Consider the following 26,798-nt stretch of genomic DNA (forward strand, 5'->3'; position numbering starts at 1 on the left):
AAAATTGTTAAGATGAGTAGTAATGTGAGTTGACTTAAGGTCAGCCTGAAGCTCTGGCCCCGGCTGGCCGGAGCTTCAGGCTGACCTTATCCCATCCATCTCTGGGGAGACTTGTGTTTGTCCCAGCCCTGCTCTCCTTAAGCCAGTTTGCTGTAGTTTTCCCACCATGTTGGGAAGCATTATTTTTTGCTGGTTGTTAGCACTTGAACAAAGAAATGAGAAGGCCGTGTAGCATGTACCATTAGTAACAGAAGAAAAAATCATTGGCTGTTTGATTAGATATTTAAACGCTTTGCCTAAAATGATGCTTTGTGGTAGTAACTAGTAACATGGGTGTGTCCAGATGTTTAGTCACATTGACTCAGCATTTCTCCCTTGCCAAATCTCAGACTAGAGCAATCAATTTGTTCCTGCAGTAAAATCTGATGGTAGGTTTTCCTTGTAACCGAGCCTCACAGAAAGAGGAAATAGTTGCAAAAAAGCTGAAAGTTATGAGAGGGGCATGAAGGCTATCTTGGAGAAAGCAATTGTGTAAAGTTCTACCTGTAAAATTATTACAAGTGCTGTTTGGTCTCCAAAACTAGTCATTGAAAGTTCATTTCAATTTACCTTTCCACTTAAAGTCAACTAAACATCCCTAACATACAGATATGCCCAATTTCTCTATGGAAACATGTCTCTGTGAGTTTGCGTAATTATGGCCTGCTAATCTGATTAGGAAAGAGTGCTGGGCTCGGCCCTAGTAGACTTGTGTTAAAGTTCAGTTCTGCCACTAATTAGCTGAGAAAGTCAACTTCCCTAAGCCAAGTTTCTTGTTTCAAAGTAGACAATATTAATAATGGTATCTTAAATCGTACAGCACTTGAAATTCCCAAGGAACAGTTCATAGATGTTAGCTTATTTTGATACGGAGAAACAAGTAGGACACATAGGAGGTGGTACCCTGCAATCAGGGAACCTGCAGACTGTTAAGCCCCTGGAGGATGGCAGGAGTTTGGGGAGGTTCCACTCTCTTTGCCCTATTTTAAGTTTCTGCATTTTCTGCTTCTGGGTCTCTCTCATTTGCAACAAGGCTGAGGTGCCAAATCCAGTCTGTGAAAGAGGATAAAGATCTTTGGAATGACAAATAGCAGAGATATTATCATTTTTCTCTTAATTAAAAATTATATACATTTGTATATTTTTATAAAATATAAATATGTATATTTTTAAAATATTTTATAAAATATTTATATTTATATAAATATAGTTTTCTTTTAATTAAAAAAATTAAAAGATTGGACTAGTAATTATAACATGTATTATTGGGCTTACACTATATATTGATAAAAATACATGACAGTAATAGCAAAAGGGGACAGTGAGAAAATGGAGCTATATTGTAGTAAAGTTTCTATGTTTACCAGAAATTTTCAATATTAAGCTGAGGTACCTAGTACTAAATTAAAGATGCATATTGTAGGACTTCCTAGGTGGCGCAGTGGGTAAGAATCCGCCTGCCAATGCAGGGCACACGGGTTCGATCCCTGCCCCAGGAAGATACCACATGCCGTGGAGCAGCTAAGCCTGTGCGCCACAACTATTGAGCCTGTGCTATAGAGCCCGTGAGCCATAATTATTGAGCCCATGTGCCGCAACTACTGAAGCCCACGCACCTGGAGCCCATGCTCTGCAACAAGAGAGGCCACCGCAATGAGAAGCCCGCGAACCACGAGGAAGAGTAGCCCCACTCACTGCAACTAGAGAAAGCCCGTGTGCAGCAACGAAGACCCAACGCAGCCAATAAAATAAATAAATAAATTTATAAAAAAAAAAAAGATGCATATTGTAATCTGTTGACAACCACAAAGAAATAACTCAAGGTATAGTTAAAAAATCAACCTAGGGATTAAGACAGTACACACAAATACAAATTAACACAACAGAGCAGTAAAAAGAGAACAGAGGAACAAGGAAGACATGAGACAGAAAACATAGCAAAATGGCATCCGTATACCCAACCATATCGACAGTGTACATTACAGGTGAATAGTCTAAACATCCCAATCAAAATGCAGAGATTGTCAAACTGGATTTTAAAAAGCAAGACCCAACTATATGTTCTCTACAAGAGACCCTTTAGATTCAAAGATACAAATAGTTTGAAAGTAAAAGGTTTGAGAAACTTACCACATAAACAGTAATCATAAGAGAGCTATAATGGCTATGTTAACACCTGACAAAACGGACTTTAAGGCAAGAAATATTAGAAACAAAGAGGAGGGACTTCCGTGGATGCGCAGTGGTTGAGAATCCGCCTGTCAATGCAAGGGACATGGGTTTGATCCCTGGTGTGGGAAGATCCTACATGCCGCAGAGCAACTAAGCCCATGCACCACAACTACTGAGCCTGCTCTCTAGAGCCTGCGAGCCACAACTATTGAACCCTCATGCCACAACTACTGAAGCCTGTGTGCCTGGAGCCTGTGTTCCACAATGAGAAGCCCGTGCACCACAACAAAGAGTAGCCCCCGCTCACTGCAACTAGAGAAAGCCCACTCACAGCAAAGAAGACCCAACACAGCCATAAATAAATAAATAAATAAATAAATAAACAAATAAATAAATTTTATTTTTTAAAAAAAGAAACAAAGAGGAACGTTTCATAATAAAGGGGTCAATACATCAGGAGGTTATAACCATTATAAGTGTATATGGATCTAGCATCAGAAGCAAACACAGAACTTAGGGTTAAAATACATGAGACGAAAACTTACAGAAAGGAGAAATACACAACTGAAAATTCATGATTAAAACTTTCAACAAATTAGGAGTAGAAGAGAAATTTCTCAACCTTATGAAAGACATCTAAGAAAAAACTAAAACATACTTAATAGTGAAAAACTGAATGCTTTCCCCCTAAGATGGGGAACAAGGCAAGTATGTCTCCTCACACCACTTCAACATAGTACTTGTGATTGTAGCCACTACAGTAGGTAAAGAAAATAAAAATTATTCAGATTGGAAAGGAGGAAGTAAAATTGTATTTATTCATAGATGACATGATTGCAGATAACAAAATCTCCAAACAGAAGATCACCATACAAATATTAGCTGTGTTTCTGTGTACCAATAATGAACAATCTGAAAATGAAATCAGGAAAATTCTATCCACAGTAAGACAAAAGTTGCATTTGGAATACATGTAACAAAAGAAGTGCAAAGCCTGTACACCAGACTACAAAACATTGCTGAAGCAAAGGATCTAAATCAATGGAGATGGCAGTTCTCCCCCAAATAGTCTATAGATTCAGTGCCCTCCCTATAAAATCCTAGGGGCACTTTGTGTAGAAATTAACAAACTGACTCTAAAAGGTATATGGAAATGGCAAAGGACCTAGAATTAAGAATCATTAAGGTCATAAAAAAGACCAGAAATTGTCATAGATCAGAGGAAACTAAAGAGACATGATGACATAATGTTCTGGATGGAAGCAGAACAGAAGTGCATGAGTAGAAAAGTTGTACTTCTAATAAAAGTCTGGAGTTCAGGTAATAGTATTACACCAATGCTGGTTTCTTGGTTATGACAAATGTACCATGATAGTGTCAAGACGTTAACAACGGGAAACTAGGTGATGGCTATAAGGGAACTTTCTGAACTGAGCAACTTTTCTGTAAATACAAGTCTGTTCTAATATTTATTTTAAGTGGACCAAGCAAAAGATTTGAATGGAGGTCTCACCAAAGAAGATGTGTGAATAGCTAATAAGCACTTGAAAATGTGTTTGACCTTGTTAAAATCACAATGAGATACTACTAGGATGGCTATAGGGAGTATAGCCTCTACAAAGAGTATCAGATGTTGGCGAGGATGTGGAAAAACTAGAACCCTCGTACACTGCTTGTGGGAAATGGTGTAGCCACTTCAAAAATAGTTTAGCAGTTCTTTTCTTAAAAAAATTTATTTACTGGCTGCATTGGGTTTTCGTTGCTGCGTGTGGGCTTTCTCTAGTTGTGGTGAGCTGGGGCTACTCTATATTGCACTGCACAGACTTCTCATTGCAGTGGCTTCTTTTGTTGCAGAGCATAGGCTCTAGGCGCTCGGGCTTTAGCAGTTGTGGTGCACGGGCTTAGTTGCTCCGAGGCATGTGGGATCTTCCTGGCCCAGGGATTGAACCCATGTCCCCTGCACTGGCAGGCAGATTCTTAACCACTGCGCCACCAGGGAAGTCCCAGTTTAGCAATTCTTAAAAAGTCAAACATATTAGCATGTAACCCAGCAATTTCACTCCCAAGTATCTACAGAGAAATGAAAACATATGCCCACACAGTGATTTGTGCATGAATGTTCAATTATTTATTCTTTAATGGCCAACCTAGAACAATCCAAATAGCTAACATAAAAGGATAAACAAATTATGCACAGTAAAATATGACTCAGCAACAAAAAGGAATGTGCTACTCATAAATACAATGATAGGGATAAGCCTCAAAACATGCTAAGTGAAAGAAGCCAGGCACATAGGGCTTCCCTGGTGGCACAGTGGGGAAGAATCTGCCTGCCAATGCAGGGGACATGGGTTCGATCCCTGCCCCGGATTCGGATCCCACATGCTGCAGAGCAACTAAGTCCATGAGCCACAACTATTGAGCCTGAGCCACAACTACTGAAGCCCACGCACCTAGAGCCCATGCTCTGCAACAAGAGAAGCCCCTGCAATGAGAAGGCCATGTACCACAATGAAGAGTAGCCCCTGCTTGCCACAACTGGAGAAAGCCCGTGCATAGCAGTGAAGACCCAATGCAGCCAATAAATAAATAAACTAATTTAAAAAAAAATAAAGTAGGATGCCAGTATAATTTATCATTCAAGCCAGAACAATTTTGAGAGCAAAAAGGATTGCAGTTAAGGGGCTTCCCTGGTGATCCAGTGGGTAAGACTCCGAGCTCCCAATGCAGGGGGCCCGGGTTCCATCCCTGGTCTGGGAACGAGATCCTGTATGCTGCAACTAAAGCGCCCCTGTGCTGCAACTAAGACCTGGCACAGCCAAAATAAATAATAATAATAATTTTATAATAATAATAATAATAATATTACAACAACAAAAAAGGATTGCTATTAAAACTATGCAAGAAGACAGGTGTTAACAAGGACTGTCCCAGACCAACTGGCTTGACTGGTGCCCCTTTTACAAAACTGTCATCAGACAGCAACAGTTAGTGGCCATTCGTTAACATTCAGGGCAAGGAAGGTGACAGAAATACACTTAGGAACGAGATAGACATGGTCCCTGTCCTCTCAGATTGATGGCACAGTGAGGGAGATGGAAACGAAAGCAGGCAGCAACAAAGCCCTGTGCTGTGGGCACATGGGGGAAGTGTCCAAGTCGTCCTGGGAAAAGAGAGGAACCTGTGAGCCGGGCCTGCAAGGCAGCAGGAGGTAGCAAGGACAAGAGCAGGCAAAACAGCCACCCAGGCCCTGCTGTGGCACCAGAAAGTAATTGAGTGTCTGGAAAGTAGCCTAAGGGAAGAGGACAGAGGTGAGTCCTTGTCTCACACTGTTATGTATTGTGCAAAAAAAGACTGTGGTGCTTGAATTTGAAAGTAAAATGTACCACCTGGGCTGGAGATCTAGCAGAGAAAGGGCTGTTTAGCACCCTGGTTAAGTCGGTCACATTGGTCAGCCCTGTGAACCAACCTTAGACCGAGCGCATGTTCCCAGACATTGTATTGGGATCCTCTGGGGAGAAAAAAGCACTTTTCATAGGATGTGCTGGTGCCCCCTACAAGGGTGTGGAACAGAAGCCATGACTACGGGGCAGAGGAGAAGACTCCTGGGATGCTGTGTTTGGATCAGGACGATAGATATTGTGAAGCGCATGGTGGGAGTATCACTGTCAAGTGGGAATTTTTTCTTCAGCAAACAATGCAAGTAATAGACCATGTTCTCACCAGCTGAGCCTGATCTACGGGAGCCACTCAGGAGCGTGGCAAGAAGCTGCAAACCTGTTCTTCTCCCTCTCTCTCCCCATAAGGAAGCTGGGAGAAATGTTGGGGCAGTCCTATTTTCCACTATGGTTTATATCTCTCCTTTCTGAGTCTGTTTCATGAAAAGGTAGAAACTAATACATGGGTACTACGTACCAGACACAAGTCCCACTGGCTTCATTTAACCCTAGAGCTACCCTGTGAGAGTTTTGTCATTCCTGTTTCACACATGAGGAAACTGAGATTTGATAACTTGCCCCAGCTGCACAGCTAGAAAGAAATGGAACCAGAGCCAGCTAAGCCCAGTGTGACAAAAAAACCCATTGCTTTTGCAGCAAGCAACTTCCAAGGAAGACATTCCAGATTACTTGAGAAGCCATCTGATCTGACTACTGGGACAACATGCTGTCAGACCACTGAGGCTGCCTCCCAGTCCCAGGCTTTATTGAGAGGGGCTTGGAGAGCATCCAGTCTACCCCACGAGGTAGTTTTAGTGTCTGTCACTATGTGACTCAGCAAGTCTTGGCTTTCTGAGCCCCAATTTCCTTGTCCCTAAAATATGAGTTGGGCTAGATCAGTGGTTCTCAAATCTGTTGATGTTAGGACCCCTTTACACTCTTAAAAATTACTGACCCAAAGAGCTATTTTTTATGTGAGTTATGTCTATTAATATTTCCCACTTAAAAAATTAAAACAGAAACTTTGGAATAACAGTTTCCCAAAACAAAGGGAAATGCTGTGAAATGAGTGGTATTGTTTGACAGTTTTGTAAATCTCTCTAAAGTCCTATAGCTCAAGACAGCTGGATTCTCATATCTGCTTCTGCATTTAATCTGTTCCCTATCACACGTGATGTTGTCCCTGGAACACTCCACTATACACTTGTAAGGGAATGAGAATGAAGAAGGCAACTGATGTCTTGCTGGTACCATGGAAATAGCTTTGTCTCCACTTTCCCCGCAAAGGGTCTCCAGGGCTTCCAGAGGTCCTGACCACCCTTTGAGAAATGTTTCCACCAGCACTCAGAATCACCTGGGGGTCCTGGGAAAATGCACATTTCCTGGCTTATCCCAGACCTGAGGTATCAGAATTCACATTTAACAAGCTTCTTGCACGCTGGAGTTTGGTGGCACTGGGCTCCAAGATTCCTGCCCACCCTGGTTCCTCCAAAGCTACCCAGTCACCTGTTTTGGTAGAGCTGGGATTAAGGCCCAGTCTCAGTGCGGGGATAGCCGTGGCAGTCAGCTCGAGGTCTCTGGTTTGACTGACTTATCAGTTCACATCTCCATACTCACTTTCCCATTCAGGGAAGTGCTGAGGGCAGCTGGGCCCTTGCTGACAGCTATACATTTCTGCACCCAGTAGAAGCAAGAAGAAATGAAGGAACCCACGGGGCAGGGACCTCTCTTGCCCTCAGGAGGAAGCTCTGTGCTAAGCTTGGCCCCACCTGGACACTGTACGGGGTGAGTCAACCACAGTCTGTGAATGTCTGAATGTCGGGCCAGGCAGTGGGAGAGTGAAAAGGAAAAGAAAAATTGTACCCTCAGGAGTGTAAAGCCTGGCTGCTGCAAAACTGGAAGCAACTCAAGGAAAAGCACAGACTGATATAAAGAATGCCTCTAGTGGAGAAACCCTAATATAAGATCAGAATAAGATTCCACTATTGCATTAAAAAAAAATGTTACTGTGATTTAATTAACACATACAAAAAACAGAAAAAACCGGCTATAGTGCGGCACTTGCTAACAGGGAAGTTACAACAGTATCTGTTAAAACCTATGTTACAAAGTAACCTGTGCAACTGATGCTAGGGAAATAGCCTTGGCCTTGAATCGGTCACAACGGGGCCACTAACCAGCCGTTAACTAGCTACTGACTCTAGTAATTAGATATCTGCTGAGCACTTACTATGTGCAAGGCACTGTTAGATGACAAAGCATTCGCAGAAAACAAAAACTCTGAACCGTCCTAGAGGAGCTAAGCCTCGTTCACAAGCACCCGCACTGGAGGCGGCAGGGCTCAGTGCTGAGAGTTAAGATGCCTCGTGCACCCGGGACCGTGCACGTGGAAGCTGTGTATTTAATGCCCTGTTCACCACCACGTCGCCTCTCGTTCCTCAGCTGTACGGGAAGGGGTTCAGCGACACGACTTCCAAGCCGGGCCCCATCGCACCCCAGCGAGGACGTTCCCCGCCTGCTCTCACTGCGCCTATCTGTTCACCTGCGAAAAGGCCTCCCACACAGGGGCGTGGGGAGGAGCAGCATTTCCTGGCACCCATCACACGTGCGCACAGACAGGAGTACACCTCGGACCCTGCCCGGGGGTGGGGGCAATTCACGCATCAACCCCAGCGCGCACCGCAGCAATGGGAAGAAGGAGGGATGGACACTCGGACAACAGGCGTCCAAGTGCCCGCTACGCCGGAAAGCGCGGCCCGACGTGAGCCACCATCTTTCCGCACCAAGCCGCGAGGAGCAGAGCCCGGGCTCTACGCGTCCTTTGCGCCGGGCCGGCACTCGCCGCCTCCGCCTGTCCCCGCGGCCCCCCGCCCACGCCGCGGCCCCGCGCGCTCCGGGGAGATGTCATCGATGTGCTCGGCGCTCTCCTGAGCCAGCCCTAGGAGTGAGCGGGCCCATTCGCCTCAGGAGGTGTAACAGGCGCTGGGGCGGACCAATGGCGTGGCTTCACGGCTCCGCCCCTTCCCCCGATTGGCCGGCGCCGGAACGCCGCGGCTGGGGCCTCGGGAGGCGAGCCCGAGCGGGACTCAGCCCCGGTCGTCCGTGCCGCGCGCCGCCTGCCGTCCGGCTCTCCGCGCTCCAGCCCGCTCCGCCGCCGCCGCCGCCGCCATGGCCCAGTGAGTGACGGCCCGCGGGCGGCCGCAGAACTCCCGAGGGCCGCCGCGCGGGCCAGGGCCGCCCCCGTCCCCGCAGCCCGGCACCGCCAGGGACGCGCCGGACCCCGAGCGGCCCCGCGGCCTCGCCTTTCCTCGGACCCAGCCTCTCTGCCCCTCGCGGCGGCGCAGGCGGATCCGGCTCCCGGGAAGGGCGGGCGGGGAGGGGACAGGCGTGGCCGCGGGAAGCCGGGGCCCCTGGACGGCCCGGCGGGCGGTGGGAGACGGGAGGCCCGGCGCGAGCGGTCAGCAGCTCGGCTGGAGCGCAGGGGAGGCTCGGTGCCGTGGTCCCCCTGCTGAGCGCATGTGTAGTTGGTCCAGGGGAACTTGGGGACCCGTGAAGCGGCAGAGGGGGGTGGCCTGCCTCGAGCTTCATGGAAGGCTGCAAGCCCGGGGTCTAAAGTGCAGAAGGGAGGAGGGGGTTCGAGGAGAGTTAAGACGAGTTATTTTCTAGCAAAAGCTAGAAAACTCTGCGTCCCTGAGTTGTAATAAATTCAGTGCAACTGACACAGTTTCCTTTCTTCCTTTTCCCGTCTTTCAGAGCTGATATTGCCCTGATTGGACTGGCTGTCATGGGCCAGAACTTAATTTTGAACATGAACGACCACGGCTTTGTGGTAAGTCGGGAAGGGGCACACTCTTCCCTTCGGGGTCCTTGGTGCCTTAGCCTGAGTGCTGGTGACCGTCCTGATTTGAAAATCCCACGTAAGCTTTATACATGGGATCTTTATATGGTTCTCTTTATACGTGCTCTGTTGCTGCTTGTGACATCTTTACAAGAGAGAGAAGCAGCCCTTTTCATGTGGGTGTGGGAGGGCCAGCACCACAGTTCTCCAAGGAAGAAGGGTCCTGCTAAATGAATCTGCAGGTTCTGTAAGGTCTGCAGCCTTGAATAAACCTCTGAGTGTCCTAAAGAGGAGAAATCCCTCTGGGAGTGTAGATTTCTTACTTTATTGCCTAAGGGATCTGGTGAAAAGTTCGGGTGTGAATACTAAACTGGCTTAGATACAAGGATTATCAGTGACAAAAGATAAAACCAGTTTGGAACTAGCTGGTTTCCAGATTTGAGTCCTAACCAAACAGCGACAGACTCTGTCTAGCCCCATATGTTTCAGGCAGTTGACCTTTGTCTATATTCAGTTGTTTGTCTTTTCATCCTATTAAAATTAACTTCATGGTGATCAGTCAGCATTTGGGTGGGGAAAAGGTAGAATCAAGGTCCTGCCTTCCAAAACCTTGGGCTGCATAGAAATTCTGTGGTCACTTGGTCCTCAGTCTGAAGGACCAAGATCTCTCTGTGTCCCAGATCTCCTAATCAAGCCTTTTGTCCTTCCAGGTCTGTGCTTTTAATAGGACAGTCTCCAAAGTTGATGATTTCTTGGCCAAGGAGGCAAAGGGCACCAAGGTGGTTGGTGCTCACTCCTTGGAGGAGATGGTCTCCAAGTTGAAGAAGCCCCGGCGTATCATCCTGCTTGTGAAGGCTGGCCAGGCTGTCGATGATTTCATTGAAAAACTGGTGAGGCCAGCTCTCTCCCTGCTGCTACTCATGTGACAGAACGTCTCTCATTCCCTTCCTTTAGCTATTTCATTTCTTTTTGCTTAAGAGATTTAGTCCCCTTTCAGTTTCTGGATATGATCTGAGTTCTGACAAAATGTTGCTGAAATGTGTCAGTGTTGGTTAATCTGATCAGCACCAGTTAAGTAATAACATATCCTTGGATGGTAATAATTCTTTGTGTATAAAATTCTGAAGGCACCAAGAGCCAAGTCCATAAGAATTCATCATCAACCAGAATAGAAACAGTGGTCATCTCAGCGAGCTCTCTCTTTGAGGTGCAAAAAAACTTACAGTTGTGATTGTGCGTGATGAATGTTTATCGCTATTCAGTAATAAACCTTAGCGTCCAAATTTAGAACTAGATTTCATGATTCACAGTATTCCTATAAAGCAAAACTTCTCAAATTGTTGTATAACTTAATATAAATGACAAGAGATCCCCTTAGGGAATCCTAGCAAATATATCTCTTTTGGAAGAAAAAAGTGGGCGCGTGGGTGGTGCTGGCCGGGCTGCGGCTCGTGGCTGCCTCGGTGCAGCTCTGGTCCCCAGTCATCAGCTGAGGGCGCGTTTGCGTCACAGAGGTGTTGGTCTTGGTTCTCGGACACCTCGTAGTCTGACCCCTCAGTTAGGCTTTCCACCACCCCAGGGCCAGGGAAGAGTGGACCCCTTTGTTTGTGGTCACTGCTGTCTGTCCTCTCCCTGACTTGTTCTCCCCAGAGGCCTGGTGGCCACTTCCCCGCTGGGGTGGCTGTGGGAGAGGAGGGGCGGAGGGGACGGCTGCCTTTTCCCCAGGGAGCGAGCCCGGCAGCTTCTGGTCAAAGCACTGTTGCTATAAGCTTTTTGGGGGGACGCGTCTAGGGCCCCTTTCCTCAACATTCCTCTGGGAAAAGATCACACTGTATTAACGGGAGGATGTCTCTCACCATGAATAAATGGGGACCACCTCATTGCCAGTGCCCTCCCTGCAGCCTTGGGGTGCCTTTCCCTCAGGAAAAAAAATAGAGATGGATGAAGGAGGACCAGTGGTAATAATTTATTTCAGATACTCAAAAACAGGTGTATAGTATCAGCTCTGAAACAACCAAGGCATAAGCCATTTGGAAGAAGCGTTTTGTTGTGAGAAGTATTGTAACAGTAAACAAAGCAAAGGGCTGAACATTTACTTTCCAGAGGAGTAGTGTTACCAGTGAGGTTGCTTCTCCAGGGAGAGGAATTTGTAACCAGTATGCTACTGTTAAAAAAAAGAGATGACCTAGAAAGGAAGAACGTTGTGATAAAGGACACACCAGGCTTTTTGTGTAGTATGATGCCAAGCTGCCCAGGATTAGCCACAGACAGGATGGACTGACAAATAGTAAGAGTCCTCTTCAGCACAGGACAGTGTTAAGTGATGTTACCTGGAGCCTTGTGGGGAGACATTGAATACTGAATCATAAAGCCAGCCTGGGACTTCCCTGGTGGTCCAGGGAACATATAAAACTGTTCTGTATTCTTTACTGCATAAAAACACATAGGGTAAAACAAGAAAAATAAGGCAATAGTGGGGACTTCCCTGGTGGCGCAGTGGTGAAGACTCTGTGCTCCCAATGCAGGGGGCCTGGGTTTGATCCCTGGTCAGGGAACTAGATCCCACATGCCGCAACTAAGACTTTGCATGCCGCAACTAAAGATCTCACATGCCACAACTAAAGATCCTGCACACTGCAGTGAAGAACCTGAAGGCCACAACTAAGACCCGGTGCAGCCAAAGAAATGAATGGATGTTTAAAAAAAATTAAAAAAATAAAGCCAGATGAGTAGGAGATAGATACGTGGACGAGGGCCACAAGAACTTAGAGACCAAAGCAAAGGGAGTGAGGGGTGTGGTCAGGCAGGGGTCGGGTTCTGATGGCTGGGAGAGGTTACTGGTTACTTTTTGGGCCTAAGTAGAGACCGCAGTGGTTAAGAATCCACCTGCCAATGCAGGGGACATGGGTTCAGTCCCTGGTCCGGGAAGATCCCACATGCCGTGGAGCGGTCCGGGAAGATCCCACATGCCACAGAGCGACTAAGCCCACGTGCCACAGCTACTAAGCCTGTGCTCTAGAGCCCCCGTGCCACAACTACTGAGCCCACGTGCCACAACTACTGAAGCCCGCGCACCTAGAGCTCATGCTCCGCAACAAGAGAAGCCACTGCAATGAGAAGCCAGCAAACTGCAACGAAGAGTAGCCCCTGCTCGCCACAACTAGAGAAAGCACGTGTGCGGCAAGACCCAAAGCAGCCAATAAATAAATAAATAAGTTAAAAAAAAAAAAGCCAGCCTGATTGGTGTGCCGTGGGAAGGTACTCTTGTTCGAGGCCTGGTCTCTTCCTGCCATCTCCGAACAGATCAAGTTATTTACTCATACACCAAACCATTTGATATTTACTGGACCCCCTACTCTGTTCTAAGAAGAGATTTTATAGATCTTTTAGAGCTCATCCAACCTGGGAATATAAATCAGGCAGGTGGTACACGTTGGAAATACAAAATTTTACAAGTAGCTTTTGTTTGTTGTAAAAATCTTGGTTAAAAAGAATTATTTCAGTTGTGGAGAGTTCTGAGTGGGTTTGCTAGCCCTAAGCTTTTAAACAGGGTCTAGCTCAAGCCCCGAGAGGATTGTTGAAGATTAAATAATATATATATACTCTCAGACTTGGTTTATTTGGGATAAATTCTTTTTTGATTTAATTGGTCAAGGTATGTTCATGTTTCTTTTTATTTTTAAAACTTATTTATTCATTTATTTATGGGCTGCGATGGGTCTTCGTTGCTGTGTGCAGGCTTTCTCTAGTTGCGGCGAGCAGGGGCTACTCTTCGTCGCGGCGCGCGGGTTTCTCATTGCAGTGGCTTCTCTAGTTGTGGAGCACGGGCTCTAGACGCACAGGCTTCAGTAGTTGTGGCTTTCGAGCTCTAGAGCGCAGGCTCAGTAGTTGTGGTGCATGGGGTCTAGGCATGTGGGCTCAGTAGTTGTGGCGCATGGGCTTAGTCGCTCCTTGGCATGTGGGATCTTCCCAAACCAGGGCTCGAACCCATGTCCCCTCATTGGCAGGCGGATGCTTAACCACGGCGCCACCAGGGAATTCCCCACGGTGTGTTCATTTCTGTCTTTCACTTCTTTGGCCCGCCTTAATGCTGGTGCCTGGTTACAGGTTCCCTTGTTGGACACTGGTGACATCATCATCGATGGAGGAAATTCTGAATACAGGGACACCACGGTAAGTGTCGTCAGTGTAAATCCTCCAGGTTCTGAGAGCATCTAGGGAGAAGTACCGGCACTGCGCATGTGACGGAAGAGTAGACGTCTTTCTGTGGTGCTGACTCTTTGGGGATTGGCCATCAAGACGTACCTGACGGATGAGGGTCTCATCGGCCACACGTGTAACTCAGAAGAATGACGGCTGCTTAGACACGGCAGGCTGGGCGTGTGTGCTCACTCTTCCCCTCCTCCCGCGCCGCTCCGTGATACATGGGGGCGCCCGTGGGTGAGCGCCGCTGCGCCTGTGGTCTCGTGTGCTGGGAGAAGTCCCCGTACGATCTAAGTGCCAGATAGTCGCACGTCATGCTTGTGTTAAACTGACTCTTCCTTGAGTCCTACTGTACAAGGTCTTCTCTTGTGAAATGAGAATGTGTGTCTGGCTTTAATATTTCCCTTTGGGGACAGGGTAGCTGTCTTAAACTTCCATTGATTTTTTTTTTTTAACTCCCAAACTGAGGGGCTTAAACTTCTTGAATGACTAGGTTGTTCGTGAATCCTTGGGTCATTTAAGTCAAGAATGGGAATCTGTGTACCTGTCTCATATGTCCTCTCGTTCAGTGGGAGAGACTGATTTAGGGAAGCATGACAAAATTCTTTTTCTGTCACATAGAGACGGTGTCGAGACCTCAAGGCCAAGGGAATCTTGTTTGTGGGGAGCGGAGTTAGCGGCGGAGAGGACGGGGCCCGGTATGGCCCATCACTTATGCCGGGAGGGAACAAAGAGGCCTGGTGAGTACCGAAGGCGTTCGCAGAGGGAGCCCGAACCTTGAGGTCGCGTGAGCCGTTCCGCCCCCTGACCTCCTGTGTGCTCTGAGTGTTGAAGATGGGAGATGCTGGGGATGTTTCTCGTGTCCATACATTGTGTTGCTTTGACAGAACATATGTGCCTGTTCCTCTTTTCCTTTTTCCTTCTGTTATTTCCTCTAGTGCCAATAATGGAAGTTCTAAGTAGGGGTCAGGTCTGCTCTTCAACTCATGTGTGGTGTATTTAATCGCTGTGAGTAACGGCAACATCAGACAGGGCCTCCTTCGTCCCTGGGCACGAGCTGGCAAATTTTATCTGACTGGGGAAAAAGCGATTCTACACTGCCCATGGTGCTGTGTGTGAGAGGACGGGCTGGCTGCAGAGGGAGGTGCTTTGGTGATGATGTAGCAGGAGGGCTGTATAAGACACTGGGTTGGGGTGGCGAGTGGGGTGGAGGGTTAAAATGAAAAGATGTAAGTGATTAATTATACATGACTTAGGCTGAGGGCAACACCGCTGCTGAGTCTGCAGGAAAAGAGAAAGCCAGATAGAGGACGATAGAGAGATGGAGCAGAAGAGAAAGAAATAGAAAAGGAAGGATCCTTGTGAGGGAGACGTGGAAAGGTAACGTGCTTCTCTGAGTGAGTGTGGCTTCCAGGTATTCTAGACTTAACATTAGGCATTAAAGTAAGGAGTGATCAGACCTGATCCCCGAAGGTGAGGCGTTTATTGGGAAGGTTAGTCTTTAATTACCGCCCTCATGATAAAGTCTGGGGAGCCTCTTCAGTTTGTTAAAGTCTAGAAGTAGAGGCCTTCCTGCTTCTCAGAAGCTTAAAAATGTGTATCTTGGGGTGCCGCGCAGTGGTCTGTTAGAAATGCAGACAGTACACAGGAAGATGTTTGATACTTAGAGGTGCTTCAGTTCTCATTAATACATGTTTCTCATCCTGACCTGTTGGAAGCAGAAATGGCACGATCCGTCAAAATTCAGGGAAGCTCTAAAAGCTTACGGTGTGGCCACCTGAGCCCCCTCACCCTGAGCGTCGCTTTGCAGCCCTGTCAGGTTTTGTGTTTTTACCAAAACCCTTTTGTGAAGAAGGCTGTGCTGGTCAGAAGTGAGGAAAACAGTAGGAAACAGCGTGAGGAGCTGCCGTGTCCTCCCGGGGGAGGCGTGGAAGGAGCAAAGAACAGCTGCTTTTTCTCTGGGCGACAAGGCACGGCAGCTCTTGGAGTCGCTGCACGGTTCCGTCTGTCCGCAGCCCTGCTGCACTTGATGACATACGTCCACACTAACGGAAGGGGTCTCTGCAGGACGGCTTGGCATCACAGCTTCTTCTGACAGCTTCACAGCTTGCTGACCGCCTGCCCAGCCTGTCTCCTGTCTTAGATCAGATAGTCCACAGCCTCTGACTGGTTTACTTCGAGGACTTAGCTTATTCATTGCTTTTTTGTGGGCACTTTCACTCCCCATTAGAAAGGAACAGGTTGGGTGGGTGGGGGAGTCCTTGAGAATCTAATGGAGATCTCAGCCCTTCTTGGCAGCTAACCCACACGCTTCCTTCCTGCAGGCCCCACATCAAGGCCATCTTCCAAGGCATCGCTGCGAAAGTGGGGACGGGAGAACCCTGCTGTGACTGGGTACGTTCTGGGCACCCCCTTGAGCCAGTTGGCGCCATGGGTGTAGACAGGGCGAGGATGCTGAGCAGGGATCAGTGGTCCCCGCGGTTTGCTCTGTGACGTAAGCGCCTCAGTCTTTAAGTCGCTGGCGCAGTGGATGCCCCAAATGCGTCAGTTGTACGTGTCCTCCTAGATTAACGGGAGGGTGATGTTAAAAGTGGTCCCTTCAATTCATCTAAAATCTGGATTCCTTAAAAAAAGAATGAGAAGGATGAGGTGAAGTAAGAATTTTTTTTAGCCATGTTACTTCATGGCTAAAGAAAGAACGTCAAGGGAGTTCCCTGGTGGTCCGGCTGTTAGCACGCGGCGCTCTCACTGCCGTGGCCTGGTTTCAGCCCCTGGTCAGGGAGCTAAGATCCCGCAAGCTGCATGGCATGGCGTGGCCAAAAAACAAGAAAGAAAAGAAAAGAATGTCAGGGGGTGGGGGAGGAAAAAAAAAATGTCAACATCAGAAGTGGGGTTTGCTCCCGGGGGGAGGTACTCTGTGCTAGAACAGAGTAAGCTGCAGGTTTGCGCCCTCACTGACCCTGAAGGAGGCCGAGGCTAATTCTTCCCCTTCCTATATCTTGTGCTGCTAGTAAAATACATTTTATAACCCTTGTTACAGCCTCAGTCCATCCCATGGGTGAAAAGAAACGCTAGGCTGGGGAGACCCGAGCTGTCGTTCTGGCTCTGCACTGACTGTGTGACATTGACTTTGTGGCATTAGGAAAGTCACTTCTATGGGCTTCAGTTTTCTCATCTGTCAAGTGTGGGGGTTGGGCTGGATGATCTCCAGGATCGCTTTGGCTCCTGATCCCCTTGAGTTTTACTCTATGTGCCATTTTTATGATGTTCGCTTTGTTTCATATGAGATAAAAGGTAGAGGTGAAACAAGGACTCGGGCACACGGGGGACAGTGACTGGGACCGAACTGCCCCTTACATTTCAACCAGGTCACTGAGTTCAGTCAGAACCTGCTGGGTGTCGAGTGAGGCTGGTGCTGTGATTTAGAGGATTGAGTAATTTTCTCACTAGCAGGAAGGATTGGGAAGGGAGCTTTTGTTCCTTGACAGTAAATTGCTACAGTTAAAAAAAAAAAAAAGTACAGTGACAATAATTTCTTTTTAGATAAATTTAGGACATAATCATGAGAAAATAACAGTACTTGCCTGTGTATCCTGATCAACTCCAGCTGGCTTCCCATAGCCCCAAGCCTTACTCTTAGGTTATTGAAAAGAAACAAACTGGCATAGATACTAAAAACAGGCACCCCTCAGTTCAGTTCTGAAGTTACAGGAAGGAAGGGGTGAAGCAAGGTGTTATTGGCCATGTTACTTCAAGGCCAAGAAAAGTGTCAAAATCAGAGGGGGGTGGGTCAGCAACGGAAACATGGACGGAGGACGTCTCTGTGTCAGGGTGACAGTGTGACAGCGTCCTCCCCAGTAGTGCTGCCAGCAGGGACGCTGCTCAGGCCACCAAGCTCTGGTCCACCGGCAGGTATATTACCATGGAGACAGGAGCGTCTGCCTGCAGAGCCTGGTGCCCCATCACTCTTCTTGTTGTGACTGCTTGTCCCCCAGCCAGCTTTCAGATAACCTGGCTTCCCAAGCAGCTTGTCCATAGGGACAGAATGTGCTGATTGGCTAACCCTTGTTGCCATTAAGACACACAGTTAAACTTCTCATCATAAATGCACAGGCTAGTGTTCTGATTTTATACATCTTGCCACCTTTATTATAAATTAGCACCTTGTCAGCTGTGGGACCCTGGCAAGAACACATTTCTGGGCTTACGAGGTTGAGGGCCAGACCTTGCATCTGAGGTTGTTTTACCTCTCGGTGGCCGTTACAACTACGGTTCATTTATGTATTGTTTAAAGTACAAGTGGTTTAATTAGCCAGCTTCTCTTCACTTGTGGTTGCTAGAAAAGAAGTAACTTCAGGAAAAAGAAGACTGCTTTTACTTGTGGGTGGGCGCTGGGGAGTGGGGAGTTATTTTTAATGACAATGAGGAAGAATGGAAAATGCAGGCTAAAGGCCTATGGGTACTTATAGTGATTTGGGGGATTTTGAAAAACCTTGAAAGGAATGAATTTGGAGTTAGTTTTACAATTACATCAGGCTGGATTGAGGCTTTTGTTGGGCTGTTATGTGGTGATTCTTCTTTTGAAAATACTATAAATATTTCTTTGTATTTGTTATTTTTTGTATGAGGAGAGAGCCTGGCCGAAGAACTGGGTGTGGGCTTCTCTGGTGTGTTTCTGGTTCCCTGAAGGCTCTTGGTGCTTGCGGCTCTAACAGGTCGGGGACGAGGGGGCAGGACACTTTGTGAAGATGGTGCACAATGGGATAGAGTATGGAGACATGCAGCTCATCTGCGAGGCCTACCACCTGATGAAAGACGTCCTGGGCATGGAGCACGAGGAGATGGCCAAGGTGAGTCCCGGGCCCGGGGGCAGCGCTGCTCAGGTGACCATGAGTCCTTCCTCATTCTTTTCCCCTTGATCAGTCTCGTGGCCTGGATGGACTCAGCCTAATTTAAGGGAAGCTCTCAGTGATAGGAGTGTAAAATCTGACAGCCAGTCACTAAGCCAGACGTTCCCGAGACTCGTGGTGGTAATCATCCCCCCACTCCGGGACCCTGACTGTGCGTCAGGCCTGCGTCACTGAACCACATGGTCTCATCTGATCCTCTAGTGGCCCCATGTGGGAGGTGCAGCAGAAGCTCGCTTTTCTGACCACGGTTGGACTGGCTGTTGGACAGCTATTCAAAAAAGTTAGTCTAGGTTGGGAAACAAGCATTTCCCCCAACATTTGATGAAAATGTTCAAACGTACAACAAAACTGAAAGAACTTGACTGTGATCACTTACATACACACTACCTGGATTCTCCTGTTAACATTTTACTGTGCTTACTTTATGGAATATCTGTCCATGCCTCTGTCAGTTTTATCTTTTTTAAAAAATAGGCTTCAAAGTAAACTGCAGACATTAGTACCCTTTTCTCTAAATACTACAGCATCATTAACTAGGCAAACATTTATTTCAATTGAAAATACAGGGAGATACGTTCATTCACCCATCATTTCATGCAGAGCCAGGGCCATTTAAGTCTGGCTCTGCTGAGTAGCATTCCAGTCAACTTTTTTATCACCCAGAATTTGTAGTTTTAGTTATTTCGAGCGGAACATGATTTAAAGACACTTACTTGCAAGGCACACAGTGCAGAGTCCTTCCAGATTTTTTACATTTTTTTTCCTCGTAATTTTTAAATTTGTGTCATCACCACTTATTTTGTTTCACTAACTTGTCTTTATCATTCTTTCCAAAACAATTTGACTTAGTTTTCATAGAAACACTGCTTTTCTTTTTGTGTTCATATTTAATTGGTTTATGTAATGTGAGAGCTGTACGATATGCCAGGCAGTGTTCTGTGTTGGGGATGTATTAGTGGAGAAAACAAAGCCCCTGCTTTGGGAAGACAGACAATAATAACTGAATATATAAAACTAGTTCATGATCACTATTATAAAGAAGAGTAAACGGGTGGAAGAGGCAGCTCTAGACCGGGCGATCAAGGAAGGCGACTGTTCGGAGGCTCGGGTGAGCCAAGGGAGCACCTGGCTCTCAGGAGAGCACAGGCCTGGTGACCAGGTCAGCACGAACAGGTTGAAATCAGACGCAGCTGACTCGTGGTCAGCAGAAAACTCAGCTTGGGGGAGATGTGTTCGGGCGTCCGGGACAGGAGCCTGTGAGCCTCAGGTGTTGAGGAAACTGGGGGCCTCGGTCAGTATTTACAGAGAAAAGGGATGAGTCGGTTAAGGGCGCACCTGGGGGACAATCCTAGGTTCTCTCACATTGTTTTCTGTCACGTCCTGCACACAGGCCTTTGAGGAGTGGAATAAGACAGAGCTGGACTCCTTCCTGATTGAAATCACAGCCGGTATTCTCAAGTTCCGAGATACTGATGGCAAACACCTGCTGCCGAAGATCAGGGACAGCGCGGGGCAGAAGGGCACCGGGAAGTGGACTGCCATCTCGGCCCTGGAGTACGGCGTCCCCGTCACCCTCATCGGTAACGTTCAGCTTTGGATTGAACCCTTTTGTCTCACTGTTTTGATCCTGACGTCTTTCTGGCAACTAAGTTACCAGATCTTTCAGAGAATCTGTTCAACCCTAGCCGACTTGCCGCGTGCGGTCTGCTCTTTCTGCACCTGAATAAGTTTACAGTGCGAGAGAGGCTGAAGCTGCTTTTGACTCGCTTCTTTATAATCTTCCTGTCAGTCATGTCAGCTTTGAGATAAATTCACAAGTTACAGTCTGTCTTAGGCAGTTTGACTTTTGGAATCTTTTTTTTTCTTTTAGCTACACTGCTCGGCTTGTGGGATCTTAGTTCCCCAGGTAGGGATCGAACCTGGGGCCCCAGCAGTGGAAGCACCAAGTCCTAACCACTGGACTGACAGGGAATTCCCTGGGATCATTTTAACGTTAGTGATTTAATTATAGTCAGTGACGTAAGATTCTTTTTAATGGGGAAGGTAACTGTAGTGGAATTTTTCATACGAAAGTTCACAGAATAATAAAAGCTTAGGTACTCAACATTTATTAGTTTTGCTGAGGTTTTTTTCCTTAGATATTTGAGAAATAAAATATTACCTATGCATTTCCAGTCCTTTAATACTCTTTTCCTAAGTTCCTTCCCCTCTATCTTTAGAAGAAAACTACTGTTCTGAAGTTGGTGTACATCCTTCCCATCCGTGTTTTTATCTTGTCTTAATGAGCTAAGCATCAAACTCAAAAAGATGCGAGAGAAGGAAATAATAAGAAGCAGAAATAAAACAAAAATAATGAGGGGATTAACAGAACCACCCGATGGTTCTGTAAGAACGAAATAGATACATTTGGGCAAGATTGGAAAAGGAGAATGAAGAGAGGCTCCTGGCCCATCTGATGAAGGCTGACCTTTGCTCCTGGCAGAATGATCCCTCTGTAGTAGTAAAGCAAGTCTTCCTGTTGGCTCTTCCAGATTTAGGTTGCCTCCCTCCCTAGTCTCCTCCCTCCTTGGGTTTCCTGGTTAATGATGCCTCAGTCTGTTCACAGTGAACTGGGTGGCTGCAGGCACAGGAAGAGGGAGGCTTAGTCTAGCTCTACAGAGGAGGAAGCTGACTCCTTTGTAGCTAATCTGAGTGCTACCCTGGGTGGGGGACCACGGGGACAGTAACTGGGAGCACTATTCATCACTGATTCAGTTATGAGAGTATTACAGCCTCAGAGTCCTCCTCTCTTGTGTTAGACTCTGTGCCCTCCTTCCAGTAGACGGCAGGCAGGCTTCCTCCCTGGCTGGGCGCCATCCTTGTTTGCTGAACTAACAGGGAAGTGAGACTTCAGCTAATCTTTAGGTAACCCCCAGGGTTACGCCACACTTGCCTTCTTGTGCCTTTGTCTTAAAAAGCTTCCGCCCAGGAATGCTAAGTCATCGTGTGTGCACTGCAGGAGCCCAGGGAGCCCGACAAGGACAGGGAGATGCCTGCTCTCAAGTTGATGTCCAGAATCCTTTCCTTGAAAATAAAGTCCTCTGTTAGTTCCCAAAGGTTTTACTTCATTTTGTCTCTTGGGGGGAAAAGTGGTTAATTCTAATTATATAAATTGTCAATTGGGCAAGTGTCTATAAGTGATAATTTTTAAGATACTGAATGTCTTTTTTTTTTTTTTTTTTCTGAATGTCTTAATATTAAAATACTATATTGAGGGCCTTCCCTGGCAGTGCAGTGGTTAAGACTCTGTGCTTGCCCTGCAGGCGCGAGGGTTTGAACCCTGGTTGAGGAACTAAGATCCCACATGTGGTGTGACAAAAAGATAAAATAGAATAAAAATAAAAATAAAATAGAATACTATATTGAAATTTTTTTATATTAATGAAGTAAAATTGTGAAACTGTAATGCTGATTACGGACATACTGGAAACTAAACTGTAAGAATTAGAAAAAGGAGTGTTTTGAAGGGTGAAGTCTGTGTTACTTCTCAGTGTACTAATTGTTTCAAAGTTATGGATATTAGTGCTTCAAAAGAAAATAAATCGAGTCTTTGGTGAGCATTTAAAAATTAAAGTCCTCCCAATTGAAACTGAAATTTTACTGGTGGACCAACACTGAGTAATTCTGAATAATAGTGGTTTTGCCTCTTTGTTTTTTCCTCTTAAAATTCCCACTTTGAATTTCATGGTGATCTTTGTGGTTGAATAACCTGTATTTATGTTGGAAGGTTGACTTGGAGTTTTAATTTTCTTTTTTCTTTCTTTCTTTTTTGTGAATGGCTCTTTTTTTAAATTAAGATTTATTTATTATTTATTCTATTTTTGACTGTGTTGGGTCTTTGTTGCTGTGTGCAGGTTTTCTCTAGTTGCGGGGAGCGAGGGCTACTCTTTGTTGTGGTGCGCAGGCTTCTCAGTGCGGTGGCTTCTCTTGTTGCGGAGCATGGGCTCGAGGCACGTGGGCTCAGTAGTTGTGGCATGCAGGGTCAGTAGTTGTGACACACGGGCTTAGTTGCTTCGCATCATGTGGGATTTTCCCGGACCAGGGATCAAACCCGTTGGCAGGTGAATTCTTAACCACTGTGCCACCAGGGAAGTCCGACGTGGAGTTTTAATTTTCAAATTAACTGTTTAGAGCTTTTTATGAAAGTTCTTCCTGATCCAGGTTAACTTTTGCGGCCTAAGGTTGAGACTTCCGGCTCTTTGTGAAACTGGAAATCATGCCCTATCTCTGTCTTCCCTCAACTTCTCTGGCTCCTGTGTGCTCCTCCTCGGCTTCTGTGTGTGAACTTGGTGACATGGGACCTCCCCCCACCCCCACACGCAGGGGAAGCCGTCTTTGCTCGGTGCCTGTCATCTCTGAAGGATGAGAGGATTCAAGCCAGCAAGAAGCTGAAGGGGCCTCAAAAGATCCCGTTTGAAGGAGATAAGAAATCATTCCTGGAGGACATCCGAAAGGTGGGTGCAGGCCCCACAGGGGTGGTGGGGGTGGGGCTGTCGTGGGAGAACATCCTGAGGCCACCGGCGGACGTGGGGTCAGTCCAGCCTTGCCCTTTGATCTGATCTGCCGCCTCTCCTGTACCACGGACCTTGTTAGGACCTGCACCGTTGGGGGTGGGGGGAGGAGGGGATCAGGCAGCAGGATCTGCACTGGGGCGGGGATGAGGCAGCTGTGGGGTAACTGCAGTTCTGATGAGTCTTTGTGTCCTCCTTTAGGCCCTCTATGCTTCCAAGATCATCTCTTATGCTCAGGGCTTTATGCTGCTAAGACAGGCAGCCACTGAATTTGGCTGGACCCTCAACTACGGTGGCATCGCCCTGATGTGGAGGGGGGGCTGCATCATCAGGAGGTGAGTGGGGGGGGCCACCCATGGGGGGGCACCAACCCCCCACCCCCCACCCCCCGCCCGCCGCGTGGGAACACCGTGGTCTGAGGGCACTCGCGGGAATGGCCTCCCTGGAACTGGGACTGGGAGTCGTCTCGCTGGCGACCAGGCAGTTTTAGGGGCCACGTCTCACTTTCTTCCTGTACGTCCCTTACCGTGACGCCAGTGTCCACACGGCCCTGTGTAGAGGAGCTCCACGAGCACCGTCCTGCCCTCTGCCCTCTCCTCTGGGGACCTGGGCTGCCTGTTTTCACCGCGTGCGTGTACGGCGGGCTGGGGGGGATGGGGGGACAGGTGCCTTCATACCTCGCTAGGATATCTGTCCGCTTCCAGTTTACTTCCCCTGTTTTCTGCCAGGCATTCAGCCTGCTACGCTAAGATTCATTGATCTTCTCTCTCTTGATTATTTCAGTGTATTCCTAGGAAAAATAAAAGATGCATTTGATCGAAACCCAGGGCTTCAGAACCTGCTGCTAGATGACTTCTTTAAGTCAGCTGTGGAAGACTGCCAGGTGTGTAGGCCGAAGCTGGGGGCACAGGAATTCTGTCTCAGTGGATTTTGCTCGGGGGGGGGGGGGGGGGGGGCGTCTGCTTTTTCATTTATGCATGAAAATCTGTGGTCTTCTCTGTGAGCTAATCGCCAGCCTTTGGCTTTGTGTTTCTTGCTCAGGACTCCTGGCGGCGGGCAGTCAGTACCGGTGTCCAGACAGGCATTCCCATGCCCTGCTTCACCACTGCTCTTTCCTTCTACGATGGATACAGACACGAGATGCTGCCGGCCAACCTAATCCAGGTGAGCTTCTGGAGTAGGTGGTACCTGCGCGGTACCTGCGGTCGTGTGTCTGTATCTGTCCTGACCAGCCTATGTCTTGTTTTCTAGGCTCAGCGCGATTACTTCGGGGCGCATACCTATGAACTCTTGGCCAAGCCGGGACAGTTTATCCACACCAACTGGACAGGCCACGGTGGCAGCGTGTCCTCGTCCTCATACAACGCCTGATCAGGCTCTGCTCCGCGCCAGACTCCGCAGACCAGTACATTCCGTGTGCCACACAGCACTGCTCACGTGGCCTGTTGCCCTACTTTCTGCTCAGATCTTTTAAAATAAAATGTTGTAAGAGACTCCTGAAGAGTCAACCTGAGTTTATTTGTGAAGTAGCTCTGTGAGAACCATCCCGCCCTCTGCCCTCGCCTCTTGGGACAGAGCAGGAATTGAGTGTGTGCTTGTCCTCACGCGCCAGCTCCCCGAGGCGGTGATGCCCGCCTGTCCCCTGTGGGGTGGGGAGGCAGCAGCTCTTCTTGCATAGGTGGGAAAGGCTTTTGTGGAACTTGATCAAACTGGAACCTTTGTATCATGCAGCTGAATTCCCTTTTCTCTTTATAATAAAAGTAAAAAGAAAAAAGAAAAAAAAAATCATATTTACGCTTTTTCTCCAGACTCTTAAATATTCTCACCTCATCCACTCTGAGCCATATCCTCATTGGCAGAAAGATGTGCAGCCGGTTTCATTACATTGGAATTGATGTGTTTCCTTGCTTCATTTAGCCTTGTTAAATATTCTCCTCTTTGTCTTCTTTAAAAAAAAAGACCCCAATAATAATATCAAAAACACCAAAGTTAGGGAATGATTAACTCTGGAGGGAAGGGTGAGGAGGTAATCAAGGAGTGAGTGTACTGGCTGTATGACTTTGGACAAATTAATATTTCTGGCCTCAGTTTTTTCGTGTAAAATGGGGATAATAATCGTACCTGCCTCCTTACGGCTATTTTTAAGATTCACCTAGTAAACACAGACCAGGGCTTCCTAGGTGGCGCAGTGGTTAAGAATCCGCCTGCCAATGCAGAGGTCACGGGTTCGATCCCAGCTCCAGGAAGATCCCACATGCCGCGGAGCAACTAAGCCCGTGTGCCCAAAAAAAAAAAAAAAAAAAAAAACACAGACCAACACTTCATACATAATAAGCACCTATGTAAGTGGTAATTATTATTATTACTTCAGGGTGTGCCTGTACCTGAAGCAGTGGTATTTCTGAGAGTTAGAAACCAAATGTTACTTCTCAGCACTCACTGGTGAGTTCACTTTGCAAAGCAGCCCTCAAAGGTTCCTAGCGGGGGTCCTCTGTGTGCTCAAGTGTGTAGGTTAAGACAGATCCGAAATGAATACACCACCACCATAACCCCTTCACTGCCACCCCACCCGGCAGGGGGGGTGGGGGTGGGGGGGCTTGGGAAAAAAGGCAGATTCTGAGTCAGCAGGTCTGGGGTGGGGCCCCACATTTTGCATTTCTGACAAGCACCCAGGTGAGGCCATTCTAGCACAGTAAGGGCAAAATAAACGCTTAAAATTTTATCACTTAAAGAATTATAACGGTCTTTTGCCTAGGTCTTTGATGGAGATTTTTTTTTTACCATGTACCATTTCATGCTTTTTGAATTTTATATCCCATGACTTATTTGAAAAATGAGTGTCTGCCACACAGTGAATACTATTTAAGGTTGACTAACCTACCTCCTGCTGAAGGTGGGTGGTTGTCGAACAATTCCAAAAATGGATGGAGGTGGCCACAGACGGGTTCTGCCCCTGGCCAGGTCCTGTCCAGCCTAACTGCCACAGGGACGGTCTGGTGGCCATTCCAGCAAAGGGCTTCCCTTGGCAGAAACTGCGGGCCTATTTCTGCTTGCTTTCTGCTTTGAGACACAAAAGAGTTTAAGACATATGGATCAGACAAGGGAGCAAATAGGATCTCTGAGCAGAGGCTCTAGGCAGAGGATTTACAGGTGTGAACACTTCCTTGAGGCAGATGTGGAGCCATCATTTTAGGAGGGGTAGAGAGACTGTCAGGATGTATATACGAAGTTTAGGATGTATGTTAGCACTGACATGTTCACTGTCTAGTAATAGATGTTCTGTTCCAGTAACAAATCACCCCAACTCAGTGGTGTGATATAGCTGCCATTTTTATTATTCTCTTAATTCTGAAGGTCAGGAATTTGGAAGGGTACAGGGGTGACAGCTTGTCTCTGTTCCACAGTGTCTGGGGCCTTAGCTAAGAAGACTTGAAAGCTGGGGGGTGATGCCATGGCTGGAATCACTTGGAGGTGTCTGTCTCCTTCATTCATTGGGCGGTTGATGCTGGCTGGGACCTCAGCTCAGGCTATCAGCTGAAAGGTGCACAGTGGCCTCACCATGTGGCCTTAGCCTAGGCAGACTTCTTACTTGGCGGCTCAGGGCTCCAAAAGGTTAGGGTTAGTCTTAGGGTTTGGATAACATTGCCTT

General features: G+C 47.3%; 1 protein-coding gene across 1 annotated transcript; it reads left to right on the forward strand.

Moving 5' to 3' along the window:
* The first annotated feature begins 8,704 nt into the window (after nt 1-8,704).
* Nucleotides 8,705-24,915, forward strand: PGD (phosphogluconate dehydrogenase). The gene is made up of 13 exons (XM_057696080.1): nt 8,705-8,824; nt 9,402-9,477; nt 10,197-10,376; nt 13,594-13,659; nt 14,311-14,429; nt 16,014-16,083; nt 18,405-18,539; nt 19,990-20,179; nt 22,962-23,092; nt 23,351-23,484; nt 23,933-24,032; nt 24,191-24,313; nt 24,401-24,915. Exons 1-13 carry the CDS (start codon nt 8,817-8,819, stop codon nt 24,518-24,520), a joined length of 1,452 nt encoding a protein of 483 aa, XP_057552063.1. The 5' UTR covers nt 8,705-8,816; the 3' UTR covers nt 24,521-24,915.
* The last annotated feature ends 1,883 nt before the right edge of the window (nt 24,916-26,798 follow it).

The sequence above is a fragment of the Hippopotamus amphibius genome, chromosome 1 (genome assembly GCF_030028045.1).
Source record: "Hippopotamus amphibius kiboko isolate mHipAmp2 chromosome 1, mHipAmp2.hap2, whole genome shotgun sequence".
Lineage (NCBI taxonomy): Eukaryota > Metazoa > Chordata > Mammalia > Artiodactyla > Hippopotamidae > Hippopotamus > Hippopotamus amphibius.

What these genes read in the sequence shown, in the direction of transcription:
- PGD (XM_057696080.1), top strand. An exon ending in ATGATTTCATTGAAAAACTG is followed by an intron (nt 10,377 to 13,593) that starts GTGAGGCCAGCT and finishes GCCTGGTTACAG; the next exon opens with GTTCCCTTGTTGGACACTGG. An exon ending in TCCTGGAGGACATCCGAAAG is followed by an intron (nt 23,093 to 23,350) that starts GTGGGTGCAGGC and finishes GTCCTCCTTTAG; the next exon opens with GCCCTCTATGCTTCCAAGAT.